The following is an 18,837-nucleotide window of genomic DNA, read 5'->3' as shown; positions in this document are numbered from 1 at the left end:
CATTATATAAGTAAAAGGAAATAATCCTTACATATGACAAGAAAATTCTTTAGAAATGTGTAAAAAAAAGGAACATAACAAGGCTAGAACCCGTGTATCTTTAAAACGATTGAAGCATTTAATCACTTAAACTATACGTTTTTATCATACTAAAAAATTAAAAGTCTATAAACTTTACCTTTTTTTAAATATGTTCATATAAGTAGAACAAAATAGTATGGAATGGACCGACTACTGTAATGAACGCTACATCTAGTTCTTAGAGTTGTCGTTTCACGGCCATGACTGTTACTTACTATATCGATATAGATACATGTGTGATACAATATTATATATTGCATTATAAATAAAGGTTTTTCAAAGAATTATAAGTAGACTGATAGTGTAGTGAAGGATAGTGTGCATGTGTATATTATAGTGCCCACATATGGTTTAAAAAATATGAAGTTTTAGCGAAAACGTAAGTAATTTATATAAAATCTAGAGGCCTTTGTAGCCCAGTGACTGTGTGTGGCACGCTTATGATTATGGGTTTGATCAATATTCGAGGGAAAGAGTATGTTTAAGTTATTTAAATTTCCCCGCTCTAGTAAACACGGGGGTAAGTTCAATCATTCAATACGCAATGTCTCGAAAATGTCTCTCTCCTTTGCCTACTTTGCTATGGGGAAAAGGGGTGAATTGGTTTTTTTATATATTCAAACTTTCAATTTAGCTTTTTACACATTCTTTATATTTTATAAAATATATAATAGTATATATGTTATCGTTTTTCCCTCATTTAAAAACTTTATAATATGGGTGGCAGTACTTAACGCTACACCTTGTCGAACTGGTTTCGTAGAATGTATTATATATCATACATTTAAATAAATATTTAGTGAATTTCATTCAAGCGAAGAAATAAAAATATTCAGCCGACAAATAGATAAAATTTCACATGTAAAGCAACGTGTGACACGCGATAGCCGTGGCTACGATTTACACTCAGAGAATTGCTTATAGTATTAGTAAGACAAAAAGCGAGGTTCAATATATATACTCCATATACTTTTGGAGCTTAATATAGATATATTTACTTTCTTTTCCGAAAAGGCCTTTGTATAGATAATAGGTATATATTCTATAATTATGTAGCCATATATAGTTCGATTCGAAATGAACAGTTGTTATAATATAAAGACATGAGGTTGTGTTTTTATTCGTTTCCATATCTATAAGAAAACCATATTACAATATCATCCAACTTTCCCTGAATACAATTAAATAAATATTCATATAAATCATTCAAGTGGGCGAAAGAAAGGCTTTGGATAGTACCTAAATCGTAAAAGCTGTCTTGACGCAGCGGCACAGCGTCTAACTGTGAACATTATGATTAAATTAGATATGTTCGATATATATGCATATTTAGGGGAATAAATTAATTTGATTTCTTCGATCTGTAATCAAGACAAAGCGCGACATTGAGATCCGCCACTCAATACTCAATGACTAGATGTCCTCTGCCTAGGTAGGCAGGGTTGCTATGGTAGAAAAAATGTGAATGAATGAAAATTATGGTTGCCTTCTTTAAACAATTGAAAATAATCGTTAAAGTATTACAGAAACAATATCACCGTATTAAAATAGTAGGTACCTACTTCAAAATTCTGAAAGCAATATTGGAAACTCTTTCAGCTGCAATTTTCTGTTCTTATTTGATCTTAAGAGGGATTTGGCTGGTCTATTGTTTAGTTGGCTGTATATAATGATCTCTTAATGAAAAAATCAGGTTCGTGATACAAAGATAAACTGTTTCTGAAACTTTTATATCACTTTTTAATTACTATTTAATTTGGTTTGGTTCACATCAACGGATTCATAACAGCTCGCGTTGGCTGATATAATCTGATAGATGAAAAAACATCACATTTTAATGTAAACTGTCCGTATTTGTTGGTCTAAGATCCCAGTGCATAAATCTGCAGGTATGTGTTTTTTTTAATTAAACTTATTTTTAGGCATAATACATGATTGTAGAATAGATTAGAATAGACAGTAGAATAGATTACACGAAATGCCTAGGAGAATCGTGCCATAATCACCTTTAATATTTTTTTTGTAAACGCGTTTTTGGGCGAAAATGTTGCACTCATATGTTCTTAATGTAAATCTAACATCATCTGAAAGTAAATCGCATAAGAAATTGGAAAAATAATCATTGCCACCTCTCTGTCTGCTCTGCAACCCCAGGGTCGCCTGGTTTAAATAAGTCACTTAATATTAATAACTTGCCCTCAAGTGTTTTGTAGTGAAATATACGATTATATCAAATTAAAGTTTATTTTTTTCTTAACACTACAACATAACCTGGAAAATAACTGCCTGGAAAATAACTGCCGCAAGCAGAGGTTGCCATGATTTGAAATATTTTATTCCGGTTCCGGTTGACTATGAGAAATGAGAATAGATGATGAAATGCGCGGTCTGCCTTATATTATATTTTAAAGAAAACTATAATATAATTATTTCTTTATATTATATTATATTGCTAGAAATAATGACCATAGAGGTGGTTATATAAGGACGATTATTTAATATTTCCAATAAATTCTTAGAATATAATTACATAAAAAAATTTTCAAGTGACATCTATCGTGTGGTCTGAGTATTCTTATACACTACAGAAGTGTAAGGTCAAATTTTTAATAAAGTAATCTAGTGTAGAAATAAAAATAAAAAAAATAACTTCTAAGATTTGATAAAAAAAATAAAAACACAGCTTAGCTTACAAAGATTATTTTCGCAATAAATATTTTTCAGTTAACAGTGACATCTAGCCAATAAATATCGAACTCCAATAAGAACTTACATAAAGCGTTCAGCCATAATATGAACGCCATCTATTCGATCTTTATTGATCTTAATAATTCTCCAGCGAAAAGTTTTTGGCGCATTGGCACAAGCATATGACTGTGAACAGTAGGGTTGTGGGTTCGAATAAAATCTTTAATATTTTCATTTCCTTACTTTGATCATTACCAGATAAAGTTTTGCCTCGTGAGGCAAAGCATGGTGTTGAGTTCCGCCACTCAACACGCCTCCAGAATTCGGCGGAAAGTAGAAAAAGGAGTAGGATTCTCCAAAATGGACATAGGTACATATATAAATTTGAAATTTAAATTCCTTTCCAGTTCAATAGTAGAGTGAAAACAAAGTCACTAGGTAATCTATGCCTACGATTTTTTTTTTTTTTCTATTATAAGTATGCAATAATTTAATTATTTTACATCGACTATAAAATGTATAAACACCAAAAATTATCTCTTGATTACATTCACTACATTCGCTATCGAACTTAGATGACAAATTTTAGCGTTCTACGCCGTGTACTTTCCACTAGGCCTTGTCCATCAATCACTTTACAATAAACAATTTTCAATAGGCTTTATAAATTCCTAACAAATAACAAAAACAAAAGAAACGTGAACTTTCATTAAATGCTTTTAATATGTGAAATTAAGCTCAATAAACCAAATAAACATCGATAGGCATCTATATAGCTGTAATAAAACACCGATACATTTTATTAAAATAGCCTTGTACTTTACTGTCGCGTGCAGTCACTAAATGCATACAGAAGATAACACTCATCCCTTACTAATTTAATAAGAAAAGTTATAAAAATACTGAAAAAAAATAAGAAAATAAAACGAATAAATTCATTTATTTTAACGTTTTCTAGTTAAATGTGTGTGTAATTCTTTTTTTTATTTATGCCGTAAAAGGGAATGAGGAACGTGATTTTTTTGTTAAAATAATAAATTACGTTGCATTTAAAATACAATTTTGGTTGGTGGTTTCTTTTAGGTGTAAATATAATCTTTCAAAATTAAACAAATACAGAGTAAGTAATTATTTTGTATTTTCTTTTTATCTTTTTTATTTTGTAGTTATTTAAATAAAATAATGATAATCATCGAATTTTATCCCACATAAAGAAAGGATGACAGAGAGAGAAAATCTAGTGTTAAAACACTTTGTCGTTTTTTCCGTTTTGGAACAATAGTTCCAAGTGGCACAACGTGACATTAAATTCGAAATTATATTGTAAAGGAAATTTTGTAATTATATTTATTAATATTATATAACTTTGTATTAGGTCTTATACTAAGGTATTAAAGTATTAAGGCAATGATAATATATTACTATAAAAGGTACATAAATAGTTTGGTGGGAGTTGAACCTGCACACATCACGTTCCGTCGCCATATCATAACTACAATAAAAAATGATTTTTTAACAAAATATTTTTTTATATTTAAACAATAAGTACCTAACGTTTTTTAAATAAACAGAGAGTGGAGAACAAAGCGACCACGTATCTAATTGTCGTTTCAAAAAAGATCAACAATCTAACGAATGATACAAATCATATTCTATTATTATATTGGAATGTTGGCGTAACTGTGTGCATTGATTGATTCAAATTATCTGATATGATGATACATTTTATTTATCTTCTTCACGTGATAAGGAACAGGTCTCCGCTTTATGTCCATTTTATAACCATTGCCTTAATTGTTGAGTGGCTTAACTGACAGGACGTCCAGGTCATCGTGAGTGACCAGGAAAATGGATTCTTTTAACTGTCATGACCGGGAATCGATCCCATAACTATCACTTGTACGAGCTCTCTTTAATACGCGATGATAGATTATTATAAATCTGTATATATTAGAGGCCAGTCGTGGCGCAGGGGCACAAGGTTTGACTGTAAAAGCGACTGGTTGTGGGTTCGATTCCCACTCGAGGAAATAAAGTATTTATTAAAAAAAATTTAAATAAATACTTCGTTTCTTCGCTCTGGTGTCGAGCAAAGCGCGGCGTTGATTTCCGCTACTCAACATGCAATGGATCTAGAATTGGGCGGAAAGTGGGGAACAGATTGTCTTAACACTAGGTTCCCTCTGCCCACCCTGCTATATGCCCGCATATCCTGATACAGCGTGAAAATTTATATTTATATACATTAGAAAATCTAATTTAATAAAATTAAATTAGAATGCCTAAATTAAAGGTGATACCAAATATACTTATCGTCGTCGTATCGTATAGTCGTTTCGCAGTAGACCAGCGTCTCGATGTAAGCGCGACAGATGTGGGCATCAAATCCACTCGGGTGAATATTTATTATATTTAATTTATTTTAATTTCTCCGCTCTGGTAGACGAAACGCGGTATTGTGTTCCGTTTCTTTACATGCAACGTCTTAACAATTCGGCGAAAAACGGGGAGCAGAGTGTCTTAACACTAGGTACGGAAAAAAGCGTGAACTTGAATAATCTTACTTTACTTCTATCCAACAATCAATTTTCTATGGCTATGACGTTTGTAATAAGAACGTGACACGAGGACGTGTCACGAGAACGTGTCACGTAAGCAATACTTTGTCAAATTTACAAACACACCTAAAATAGTGTTACTTGAATAACTCAAGGCAATTATTTCTTGGCATATGCACCTTAGTGATGTAGTGGACTGAAATGAGGAGCCAACTGTCAATATTATATTATAATATTGTACGATCATCTGTTGAACTTGTCATTATATAAATTACTAGTGACGTGCCCACGTTTTGTTCATAGAACTGAGGCATGTGCGTCATTTAGTAATTTAGGTAAAAGTTTCCACTCAGTGACGCTGTTCCTGGCTAGTAGGTATGTGAGGTACTGGTGGCTCTAGGTATAATTCCACTAATTCTTTTACGTTAATTGATTAGGTTGCCATTTTTTATGAAGGTCAACTAGTTTCAGAAAGAAAATTGAGCTTTATGTTTTAAGCGTTAGACATTGCTCATAAAAAATATTGTTGGCTGCTTTGATTTTTCGCTTAGGTAACAAAGGAAAGGCGTTTAGTTAGGCGTTTAGTTTCGCCACTCAACACGAAATGTCTCGAAAACTGGACGGTCCGTGGGAAACGCAGTATATCTTTTGTAGAAATCTTTTTGAACTTCCTTCGTCGTTAATGAAAAATCGTAATCGAGGATCCTTAGGTCTATCCTTGAATAAAACGGCTTCATGCTATTTCCCGTAGGGTAAAGCAGAAAGATTGAATAAACCTAGTGTTTTGATCCTCCGCCTTCTCTCTCCGCTCAAATTTCGAGACATTGTGTGATGAGTTTGATTACTGGGTAGTAATCAAATTTTAAATTATACTGTGCCTCATTTTTATCCTTCATAATTAGAACTCTTTGTTCCGTAATCTGTTAAGGAGAGTTCAGCAAAGATTAATTTAATCATTCCAATGCACTTTTGTTATACGAATACAGGTCACGAAGGTAAATGTTTGTCGGCCTCGTTAAGTAATTAAAAGATAGCATGTATGTAGAACTTCTTTATGTTAAACTTGCGTCAACTGCGCATGTCTCGATCAATTGAGGCCTTATCTTTAATTTATGTCTTGCAATATAAGCTATAAATAGTTAAGTCTTGTAACAAAAACCGTAATACTGGTAATTTAATAAGTCACCCGTACAAATTAGATATGCATATAAGTGAATGAATGGGCAAAATCGATGTATGCGCGCGCAGTCGTTTTCACGTCCTGCTATGTGCCGTCGACACTACCAGAATACTCTCCTTACATTACTGCGCTGACACCAGCGGAGATTTGTCTTTGATATATAAACTAGAAATGGACAAAAGACGCAGAAATGTGAAATGGAATTAGACATAGGCAGTACGAGCTACGAAACATAGAACGACGTGCTCGGTATATAAGGAAATAACAAAGCGAATGCATTTGAAAAATCGATTCGAAGGCAATTCTGAATCAACTGTCGTCAAGTTCTATTAATATTAAATGTTCTCTAACATAAAAACGTAAATAACTCCGAAAAGTTTTATATTTTTGAAAGAATATATAAACTCAATACGAACAATCTAAACAGAAGGTCCAGTTATCTGGACTTCAAGGCTGAATTGCCTGTGATGGAGAAAGGTGAACGTTTTTCAGAGTACCTGTTCGTGAAGATGGGCCCAGGGGACAGAGGCCCGAAGACTACGGAAGACCGGTCAGCTCCGGTTGACCACACCGGCGTGAAGAAATGGCTCGTGGAGAATACTCTCCTGGTCATTACATTGGCTGGTGTACTGACTGGTATTGCTATTGGTAAGTTTCTGAGCAAACTGTAAATATAAATGTAAATATTATTATTAAATATAATAGCCTATATGTAATAGAAAGTAATCATGAGTAACTAAGTTTGTGATTTATGCAATTTTATTTTCAGGGTTTGGTCTTCGGCCATACAATCTTGGTCCCGATGCCCTTATTATTATATCATATCCAGGAGAACTTTTCATGAGATTACTTAAGCTAATGATTCTGCCTCTCATAATTGCTAGCCTCATCGCAGGATCTGCGAGCCTTAACGCTAAGATGAGCGGTAAAATTGCAGTAAGAACCTTACTGTACTTTATTCTCACATCTATGTTTAATGCATTTCTTGGCATAGTATTGGCGACGTTAATTCATCCTGGAAAGCCAGAATTACGAGAAGACTATATTGGTACTATTGAAAATAAAAGGGATCACAGCATTTTAGATAGCCTTTTAGATATTGGCAGGTATGAAGCATTTATTATTATAATTTAATCGTATTTTTTATCTGCCTACTTAGTGTTTAAAAAGTTTTATGTGTCATATAAAACTGTTTATGTGAAACGTTTACATGAACTGATTAAAATATTCCTAAATAGTCAAATATAGCCTCTTTGTGAAAGTTGTTCCTACTAAGTTGTATAGCCTGGCCTAGGTAGACATTTCTGAGTTGTAGAGGTCTGGCATTTGACATTGGCACAAGACCTGCGTTTGCTTATTCAAGTAAAAAATTCGTCTACTTTTATTTCAGAAATATTTTCCCCGACAACATTGTACAAGCTGCATTTCAACAAGCGCACACCGTTTATACCACACCGAAAGCGTTGTTTTCTAAAAATGCCACCAACTCCACTATACCCGTCTTAGTCAGAGATATAAGATATAGGTAAATATAATGTGAAGGAACCTTTATTATGTCAATTTTATGTTTTTTTACACGGGTAACACCACATACTTTGAATATCCTTTGATCTTTTTCTTTTTTTTTATCTTAATCTTATTTGGATTTATTTCTTCATAGATTTTATGGTAAATCGAGTTTTATTCGTTAGAGCCCCTCTTTATGTTTATGTGGGCTAGAAGAACTCTTATTGATGTTTAATCATTGTTAGAGCATTCAAAGAACTGAAAATCCCTTTTAAAAATTTGTATTGTTTAGGCGTTTTGACGTAATACAAATCTTTTTGATTCCAGATCAGGAACTAACACATTAGGTTTAGTGTTTTTCTGCTTAGTGTTCGGCAGTTTGTTAGGGACTTTAGGGCCGAAGGGTAAAGTAGTGATAGACTTTTTTCAAGCAATTTTTGAAGTAATTATGAAGATGGTAACTGGAGTGATGTGGTTCACACCGATTGGAGTGAGCAGTGTTATTGCGGGCAAGATCCTGGGTGTTAGTAATGTTGGTGAGCTAAGTCATATTTTTTGTATTTAATTATTGGAAACTGATTTCGTATTACACGTAATTTATATGTGTAGATAAATTTTTTGGTCGTTATATTTATTTATTTAAAAATATATATTCTTTCATATTCAGTTAATTAAAATACAATTATTTGCTCATGAAGAAAATCGCTTAAAATCAGAAACATTATTACTTAAGGTAATTCAATATTAAGTTTAACATTAATAATATAATAATATTAAATTATATTGTAATAAATATATAAAGGTCTCCAAAATAAATATTTTCAGGTCAAGTAATGTCTCAATTAGCATGGTTCATAGCAACAGTCACCATTGGTGTATTCTTATACCAGCTTTTGGTCATGCAACTGATATACTTCATATTTCTGAGACGAAATCCCTACAAGTTCTATTGGGGACTGTCACAAGCCATGTTAACTGCTTCTGCTACTGCTTCTACGTAAGTTTCACAAATATTATCTATTTATTTTTGGTAGGTATTTATTTACAGTAGGTTCCGAGGTTCCCTCTGTCCACCCTACCGTGTGCGTTAAATTATCTTCTTCAATATTTTAACGCTCCACAATTTTTGTGAAGTTTCATTTTATCTTCATGCATCTCTACAATTCGTTCCCCATTTTACATACTTACCGTTTCCTTTTTCGAAAATAGGGATTCAACGTCGTGCTTTGTCTTGTTACCAAAGCAGATAACGAAAATAATTAATTTTGGAATATGGATCGAATGAATATGGCCTCTAGTTAAATATATATTTTTTTTTTCAAGTGCCGCCGCTCTCCCAGTAACATTCCGAGCTATGGAAGGCCCTCTACGTATAGATGCCCGCATAACGAGATTCGTTCTGCCCATCGGGTGTAACATAAACATGGACGGAACAGCACTGTTCCTGGCTGTGGCGAGTGTTTTTGTTTGTCAAATGAATAGCATGCATCTTGGATTTGCTCAGCTTGCGACCATATTGTGAGTACCATATTATTATTTTGTAATATATTATTTTGTAATATTAATAAGCATCTTCTTTACTGTCTTCGTATCTTATAATAATTTTAGACCATAAAATTATTTACTTATGATTATTAATGTATAATTTAGTATTCTTAAATGCATTTACAATCGCAAAATTAGATCAAAATGGTATTATACAACAAACTCCAAATTAAATTCTGGCGAAAAAATGTCTATGGCAACATTGTTACGTCAACACAAGCAACACCAATGTCAATTGTCAAATTTAACAAAACAAAATTTGAAAAATTTTGATAATTTTAATTTATCATATTAACTAAATAGTATTTTTAAGATTTAAATATTTATATAAAGGTTTTGACTTTTCTCCGGCGCCATGAACAATACCTATTTATGAAGTTATAACGAACATTGAGGACTGCTTATATAGAAACCAGATTTTGAAAGATATTTCGGAAATTATCCGATATATTTTATATAACGCGGTAAAAAAACACCAAAATCGTTTATTAAATACCTTTAATAGAATGGATAAACTTATGAAAAAATATTAGTCATTATAAGGTAGGAAAAGCACGTCATTAAAAACACGGAATTTGTTTTTTCTTCTGTTCTTTTATTCTATTTTCTTTATCCTACACATAGCAGAGTAGGCAGGGGGTAGTAGGTAGGGGAGTAGTGTCAATAGTTCCCTCCAACTTTCGAGACATTGCACAGTGAGTGGCAGACCTCAATGCTTTGTCTGGTTACCATAGCAAGGAAATGAAAATAATTCATTCCCCGAGTGGGAATCGAATTCACAACCGTTGCACTAAAGTGTGATACTGCCAATGCGACATTTTTTTACTATAAAAATATAAATACACAAATGAATCTTCATTCCAGCTTGACATCAACAGCGGCGTCGGTCTCGTCGGCATCAGTACCCTCAGCAGCTATGGTATTACTACTGGTAGTCTTAGCGGCCCTAGATGCACCCACACACGACGTGTCCTTATTATTTGCTGTGGACTGGCTTGTGTGAGTAGCAAGTTTTAATATTAACATTTAAAACAGATTCATACTGTTTCTGATATAGTAGGGTGGGCAGTAGAAACCTATTGTTAAAACACTCTTCTCTCAACTTCCTACTGATTTTTTGAGATATTGAATGTTGAGTGGCTAGATTCAACACTGCACTTTGTTTATCAGAGCAGAAATTAAATTAAATTTAATATAATCATTCAAACTCACAACCATAGCTTATTATAGCTATCTTATAAGAGTGCAAAAAAGTGGAAAAGTGTATGTTTATATAAGTTAATATAATTATAATTAAATATAAATTTAAAAGATAATAAGTTGCCTACATACATTTGTAATTAGTGTTATGCATATTTTAATTTGCTTATAACTAGAACTCAATGTATAATTAAATATTCTTACCATTTTTAAAGTGTTATTCTTCACTAAGGACAAGAAAGTTTGTTAAGAATATTTGATAAATTGCATTTTGGATAGGTCATTCTTAGCAATAATATTTAATTAGTAGCATCTACAGAGATGCCAACAACATAAATAAGTTGAAACAAGTATCTGTAAGTGTGGCACAATGGCAGAAACTTTGTGGCTAGTGAATTATTTAATACATTAATTTTAATTTCCTCACTCTGGTAACAGGGCAAAATGCGCCATGGTGTTCCATCACTTAACATATAATGTTTTGAAATTTGTGTGGAGAGTAGAGAATGGGGTGTCTTATCAAATAAGTTCTCTTTTTGCTGTCCCTACTATATGCAAGATACAGTGTGGAAGTAAAAAAAAATAAATGAAAATAAAATCATTGCTCTTTTTTCACAGTGACCGTATTCGTACAACAAACAACATGTTGGGAGATTGTTATGCCGCGGCTATTGTAGAGAAAATGTCCAAAAACGAACTGATGGCCTGTGATGCTGCTTCAATGGTGAGATTTTTTTAGTTTGTATATGTTTTTTTTCTATATGGGACTTAACACATTTGAATTCGGGCCAGAATAGTATGAGGTAGGGTTACATGAATTTATTTCTTTTTTTTTCTCTCTTCTAGGAACCGTCTCTCACTAATGGTTTGCCAACGTCTAATACGGAAATCGAAATAGGCATAGTGACACCAGGTAAGAAGTCAATCGCCTCTGACGATGTCATCATTGATATGCATTTACACCAATAAAATAAAATCACAGTATTATTATGAAGAAAATAAGCCTTTGTATTTGTAATGCTTTAAAAATGGTATACTAGTTATTTATTTAAATAGGTCAAGCGTGAGTCGGAAACGTGCACTATTGAGTTCCGTACCAATTTCAGGATTGTAGGTCAACGGGAAGTGCAAGTTTACAAACTTTAAGTTGGGCGTATGCACTAATTTTATATGTAATGGACACCAAATATAAGTTTAACGTTATTTTTTAATACACCTATAAGTTATGATTTTTCAGTTTTGCTCATTTAATTTTAATGGAAGTTTCCGTTAAGAATACTTTCCAAATTCCTTAATTATGGGTAATAAATACATAATATGTTTTAATTAAGCTGCGAAATTCATTAATTATGCAACAAAACATGAATTATCTTTTGTTTGTTGACTTAATTTTTTTTCTTTTCACTAAAGTACTGTAGTTCTATATATTTGATATTAACCTCCACGAGTTCTTGAGAAAAAACTTTATGACAAACGAACAGACAGACACACGGACAATAAATTTATCGTATAGGGATTCCGTTTTTTCCTTTTGAGGCACGGAACCCTAAAAATAATTTCCACGGCCTCGACCCGCTGGACTACAGTATGCCATTTTAATATTTATACACTATATTATTATTAAATAAATAATCTCAAGTAATCTCATTATTTTGTATGTTCCTAAGTTATATTTATTCAAATGTTGATATAAATAGTGTTGTAGCGTAGCACTGTTATATAGGCATTTGTAGAATAAGTCATAATAGTGTTTTTTTGTAAAAATGGCAAATTGAGATTTGGGATTTATAAGAATAAATTAATATTATATATACTATTTTCTAACTAAGGCTTCAGGAAATATAAAAAAATATCTAATCAAGAAAAAAAAACGACTAATAAAAAAAATATTACATATCTATTTTTTTACTTCCTCGCCTTAGATAAGGCAAAGCACGGCATTTAATTTCGTGACTTTAAATGTCTGCAATGTCTGGTGAACGGTAGAGAATTATTGTATTGACTCTAGGTTCTTCTCATCACCAACATTCAGATGCAGAAGAAAATAAAAAAGAATTCATTCAAATCCATACTCAACTTGCCATTTCTACAATACTTGTAGATTAAGCCAGTTTTATAGTGTTTACGTAAATAGTGTGAGACTGTCAATAAAATTAAATAATTAATAGTGTTAAGCACCGCGTTTCTTCAGTCTGACAATTCATCTGTCCCTATTAATATTTTCGAATGTTTTAGTTTTTTTCTATATCTATTTAAAAATCAATTTGTAATTGTAGTTTCTGTGATATGTGTATATCATATAAATTAGCAACTTAGGGATTTTTTTCCTTATTTTGGCACTAGGTTTTTATTTCTTGCCAAACTTTATGAATCTAGGTCAACAGAAAGTATTGCTATAAATTTAGATTACGCTGCAAAATTCATATAATATGCGGAAAAAAAACTCAAACAAAAACGGTCATATCTTGTGATTGCGATGTCTTACAATTTTGATATTTTGATTCTATAAGTTATTTTTTTTTCTATCGGGGAACCCTAAAAATATATACACTTCAAACGAGAAATGACTTATGCGTACAATAATGTTAAAAAGTTAAAGTTAAAAGTGCTTGCAAAAATCCACAGTGAATAACGAATATTTAGAATTTAAATTTCAACTCTAGTTTAAGCTTCAATTTCAATTTGAATTTCATCAATTTGAATAGAGACAGGTGAATTAATGTCACGTATTAAATGCACCTCGAATATCTATAGAGGTTCCTTAGTGGTAACACTTATATCAATATATTTATAAAAAAATTTTAGTAATTAAAAATTATTTTTTTTGTATTTATATTATTTTTTATTATAATTTTTAATTATTTATTTTTTCTAAAAGTGAACTTTTTAAAATTATTTTGTGTAATTTGATGTATTAATATTTTACTTTATTATTTTTACCTTTACTATTTATTAATTTCTGTTGAATACAGTACCGTCGACGAGTCGACAACAATGAAGTTAGCTGTGCAGATTTCATTTTAGAATGTTTTATTGTTTTTGATCGTTTTCTACCCAAGTGTACAATGTGTAAATTGTTCAGAACGTCGACCGTACTGTATAGCATGTTTTTACTCAAAATTCGAAAAAAAAAAAACAAAAATGCTATTGGTGCTAAATTTTTGAATTAAATATTATATTTATTTAGGTGTATTTCAACTTTCTTTTTTAATATTGTTATAACGTAACTTGTAACACGTTTATATTACGTAGTTTTAGATCCAACTGTGATATGTGGTATCATTAATGATGGAGTTGTTTCATTTTTGTATTAATGATATAAATTGTGAACAATAAAGAATATTGTAAATTAAATCACATAGCCCATTGTGATGTGCTGGGTTGACTGCAAACGTGGTGGTTGTGGGGTCGATTTCCACGAGTTGTTTCCATCTTTATCTTTTTTCTACGAATTATTTTTTATATTATTTTATGTATATTTCTTATATTAGAACGTAACTTTTTTAACGTTGTTTTTTCTCGCTTTACCCCGCATATAGTAGGGTGGGTAGAGGCAACCTAGTGTTAAGACCGTTTGTTCCCCACTGGACGCTCTTTGTCTTTTTATCACGAAGTTAGTTCAAGAAATTACGAAGAAATAGAAATAATCGAATTACCCTTAGTAGGAACCCCAAAACAATCACGCTTACAGTCACATCGACCTTTTCAGTATTATATAATCAATTTTCACATATTATAAATCGAACTCGAATACTTCTAAATAAAAATGTGCATAAATTTATAAAACTCGAATGAAACAACTTTTGTCAGTGTCTTATCTTATTGGGGCTCTAGTATTGTGATAGTATAACCTTTGTAAGAATTACGTATAAATATCAATAATAATCGTAAATAAAAACAATAATCGATTTTACAATTTCGTTTATTTTTTCTCATATTACAGGCACATTATGATATGATAGACAATATCGAAACAGTCGTTTTGGAACTTATATTTACAAGTACATAGTTTCGTTTAAAATAATTTGATATACAATACATGTATATGTAAGAGTTTGTTTGTCACGCTTTAACGCATAAACTATTTAACCGATCAAACAATTTCATTAACTTTTTAATGATGATAGATTTATAAAAAAAATTTACGCTGCTTCACGCTGTATCCCTCATACAGGGTAGGCACAGGGAATCTCGTGTTAAGACACTCCGTTCCCCACTTTCTGAAGAATTCTGGAGGCATTGCGTATTAAGTGGCGGAACACAACGCCGCTCTTGTGCCTCGGCACCAGAGCGGGGAAATGAACATATAAATTTAAATAAATACTGGCCTGATTTATATTAGAACTGATAATATTGAATTACGTAAATAATTGATACTTTTGAGTATTTTACATGTTAATACATTGTATCAAATTATTTTAAATGAAGTACAAAAAAGGTATTTTCGATACTAAAACGAAAATCACAGTATAATATTTAAAATATCAAGGCACTATCGTCTTATAGTTACATTTTTATATTGCATATAATGAGGGCTATTCAATAAGAGATCTTAACAACGTATAGAATATAAATATGAATGATATTTATAATTATTTTACTCATCAAAAATATATAATTTATTACACTATTTTAGTACAGTGTGATGCCATTTTAGCATTATTGTCTTTACACTCACTACAAAAGTATTAAATAATCTATAACGGGTCCAAATTCGATCTATTTACGTAAGTTTTTATTTATACGGACGTTTTTAATATGTATGAAAAAAGAAGATTACTAAATTAGCCCTCTACATATATTCACCTATAAAGGAATGCCTCCCCAAATCGCCGTATCTAACTTATAGCTTACAGTAAAGCTGTCTTTTGTTACATACATGTTATAATAAAATGGCAGTCTTCATTTCATTTTTACAAGGCACTTATAATATACATCTATTATTTATATACAACTAAAGTTACAACCCGAATGAAGACAATATTTACATTTACCGTAAAATCGGTAATAAGCGCTTACAATCACTTTGAGCATATCCAGGGTATAATATATATAACATGCACAAAATGAAATTACAAGGAAACTATTCCGATTACATCGGCACAATAAATACTAATAGAACAATACTTATAAGGTCAACAGTCAGAAGTTTATGTACAGATAATACAAATACAGTTTACATTCATTACACTAAGAATCCCTTATATAAATTGTATTGTTAAAATAACTACTTATATAATTATTATACATTTACAGAGGATCCATGTTACATTCGCATAGTAGAATGAGGTGGTTTCCTATTACCGGGGGCGGGTGGTAAGCCCGGTCCTACTAATGGCGACATAGACGGTGATCTAGTTGCTAATGGAGATAAGGATGGTGAGAACGAAGGCGACATGGCCGCTGCAGAGAAACCAGGAACATCGTGACTAATAGGTGACCGCGGTAATAAATGTTGAGGTTGTCTACAAGACAATGATGGCGCAGGGCAGCTCCGAGGGGCAACGGTCGTAAGCAATGGTGGTGGAACACTTTTACCGCCAGATATCGAAGTCCCTTTACTTTTGGCACTTGAAGCACCACTATTACCACTTTGTAAAGAAACAGTATCGTCTTTTAACCTAGCTATTTCCGAGAAAACGTGAGCTAACGGCTGATATTGTGGACCCCAGTCTAATAAATAGTCCCAGTTATAGCTTCCTGTTAACTCTTCTTCTGAATGTACTATAGAACTCAAACTTCCTGTCATCGATGGTCCGGCAGTGGGCACTACGTTGTTATCTCCAGATGAACTGGGAAAAGCTCCAAGTGCCATCGCCCTATCAACAGCAGCATTTGCTTCTTCAGCACTGCTCGCTCTTTCGCTTCCAGTTACTTCGTTTAATTTGGCATAAATTAAATTAGTTATATCATTTTCGTGTGCACTATCCTCATCAAACATATGTATCGAATCTATGGGAGCGTGGTGCATCATATTATCTTTATTAGCAACGTTTTCTGAACATCTGCGAGAAGATGTTGAAGCACCGCCGCCTGTTCCAGTATCCACTATTCCCAATCTAGCTAAATATTCTTGAGTATTATGAACAGAAACATCTGATAAGTTATCATCATCGACACCACCAGCCTGTCTTAGCATACCAGAATCTCTTTGTAATGGACCTTCATTAATCATTCTTATTTCCTCGTCTTCTCCATCTTCACCATCTTCTGCAGATCCACGACCACTTGAGCCTGATTGGTCAGATCCAGAGAGCTCTGAAGTAGTTGCTGCTCCAGAGTTCGAACTAGCGGTATGAGGTCCATATGGAGGAATCTCATCATATTTTGGCGGAGCAAATTGAGCAGTATTGACAGTACCTGTATTGCGTATTGGAATCGTGTCGAAAGCACTTGGGTCTACATAACTATTAGTAGCACCTATTCCTTCTGAATTTAATCCAGGTTTGTTCACTTTCTTATGTTTGTTTTTTAAATATATATACAAGAGGAGCACCAAAAAAAATATTATCATTATAAATATTCCTGTTATTAGTAATCCTAACGCCCAAGTGGAAAGACCACTGCTTTGTGCGACGGATGCATCAGTAATTATATTTGGCTGGTCTGACACTACAGCCAAGGGGTCAAGCAATATTTCTACTGCAGTTTTGTTGGTAAGTGAACCTTGACGGCCCGAACTTGCGGTAATGACTAAGCTTATAGATTTATCGGCACCAAATAAATTCTTGACAGATTCCACTTTTTTCTTTAATACAATAACACCTGTGGTTCTGTTAATTTTAAAGTATGAATGGGACGTCGATAACTGATAAACTATACGGCCATCTATACCCTTGTCTCTGTCTGTAGCAGTTGTTTGTCCAATAACATAACCTGCAGGCAATGCGCCCAGTTTCGGAACACCGAAATTATAAGTCTTTTGGGTAAATTGGGGATAAAATTCATCACGACTTTCTATATCAATTCTTACTTTCACTGTAGCACTCTTCCCACCCACGTCGCCAGCTTTTATTGAAAATTCATACTTATTCTTTTGTTCATAGTCGAATACCGAGTTCGTGTTTACAAGACCAGTTGTAGAATCTATTTGAAACATTTTCCAAGAGTCATCGTTTCTATTGTAATTTGTAGACAATGGTACTATAGAGTAATTTAGTTTACCATATTTGCCTCTGTCTAAATCAGTAGCTCTTGCTGTAAATATCGATGTTCCAACCCGTTCATTTTCTCCTATTGTCTCGAAATATTCACTTACAGGGAATGTCGGCGTATTATCATTTTCATCAATAATTTCTACAGATATATACACAGCATTACAAAGGCAAAGAATACCCTGATCGCAAGCAACCACAATTAATTTATACTTGTCTTTACCTAAGTCACAGTCGAGAGTTTTATTTACAGTTAGAACTCCAGTTGTTGGATGGATGTAAAAAGATTGCTCGTCATCGCCAGAGGTTATATTAAAAATAATCGCTGAATTGGGTGTTCCATATAAATCAGTATCAGTTACTGAGAGTTGTGTAAGCGTGTGACCTTTTTTAACGTCTTCACTGATATTCAATTCAAAATCATTTACAGAAAACACTGGCGCATTATCATTAGCGTCTGTTACAGTCACATATATTGTAATAGATGTTTTGTTTTGGTTGTAAGACAACATCTTTCCTCGTTCAACAGCAGCTAATCCTAGAACATAAGAATCTTGCACTTCTCTGTCTAATCTACTGACTAAAATTAAAGCACCTTCATTGGTTATATCAAAGGCTTCTTTATCATTGCCAGATGTTATATGGAAATCTAGATTGTATTTTTTTAGTACATCGTTAATTCCGCCAATTTGTAACAGTAATGATCCTTTTTCCGTGTCTTCGTTGACTGTTATTCTGTAATTAAAAAATGTTTTTAAATTAATAAATATGTTAAAAAAATATTAAATATTTATAAATATGAATGAATGTAACAAAAAAATATATTAGAGGGGTAAAAAGAAGTGTTCTTGAAGCTTATTATAACTCATATAATATATAGTAAACAGTTTTAAGAGTAAAAAAAATAATTTAAATATTAATTCAA

The 18,837-nt window shown here is 32.4% G+C and overlaps 2 protein-coding genes across 4 annotated transcripts in view; one reads left to right on the top strand and one right to left on the bottom strand.

Annotated features, from left to right (window-relative positions):
- Positions 1-441: 441 nt before the first annotated feature.
- Eaat2 (Excitatory amino acid transporter 2) lies at positions 442-14,671 on the top strand. 3 transcript variants are annotated; one of them, XM_085203483.1, is made up of 10 exons: positions 442-460; positions 7,000-7,155; positions 7,277-7,613; positions 7,898-8,032; positions 8,341-8,549; positions 8,839-9,010; positions 9,337-9,531; positions 10,423-10,557; positions 11,377-11,482; positions 11,605-14,671. In XM_085203483.1, exons 2-10 carry the CDS (start codon positions 7,017-7,019, stop codon positions 11,725-11,727), a joined length of 1,551 nt encoding a protein of 516 aa, XP_085059609.1. In that variant the 5' UTR covers positions 442-460; positions 7,000-7,016; the 3' UTR covers positions 11,728-14,671. The 3 variants fall into 3 exon arrangements, with proteins under 3 accessions (XP_085059609.1, XP_085059608.1, XP_085059607.1); XM_085203482.1 differs by lacking the exon at positions 442-460 and adding an exon at positions 3,614-3,889; XM_085203481.1 differs by lacking the exon at positions 442-460 and having other exon boundaries at positions 6,573-7,155.
- The window catches only part of ds (dachsous cadherin-related 1), a 220,075-nt gene continuing 214,962 nt past the window's right edge, over positions 13,725-18,837 (bottom strand). The window contains exon 16 of the mRNA XM_085203480.1: positions 13,725-18,647. Coding sequence (XP_085059606.1) covers positions 16,025-18,647 — 2,623 coding nt within the window. The 3' untranslated portion in view covers positions 13,725-16,024. The remainder of the gene's footprint in view (positions 18,648-18,837) is intronic.

Source organism: Heliconius melpomene, chromosome 19, assembly GCF_056956725.1.
Source record: "Heliconius melpomene rosina isolate 202511_hmr_F chromosome 19, ASM5695672v1, whole genome shotgun sequence".
Taxonomy (NCBI): Eukaryota; Metazoa; Arthropoda; class Insecta; order Lepidoptera; family Nymphalidae; genus Heliconius; species Heliconius melpomene.
This window is presented reverse-complemented; position numbering and strand designations above follow the sequence as displayed.

What these genes read in the sequence shown, in the direction of transcription:
- Eaat2 (XM_085203481.1), top strand. Translation starts at nt 6,975, where the DNA reads ATGGAGAAAGGTGAACGTTTTTCAGAGTACCTGTTCGTGAAGATGGGC. An exon ending in AGCCTTTTAGATATTGGCAG is followed by an intron (nt 7,614 to 7,897) that starts GTATGAAGCATT and finishes CTTTTATTTCAG; the next exon opens with AAATATTTTCCCCGACAACA. An exon ending in GCTCAGCTTGCGACCATATT is followed by an intron (nt 9,532 to 10,422) that starts GTGAGTACCATA and finishes TCTTCATTCCAG; the next exon opens with CTTGACATCAACAGCGGCGT.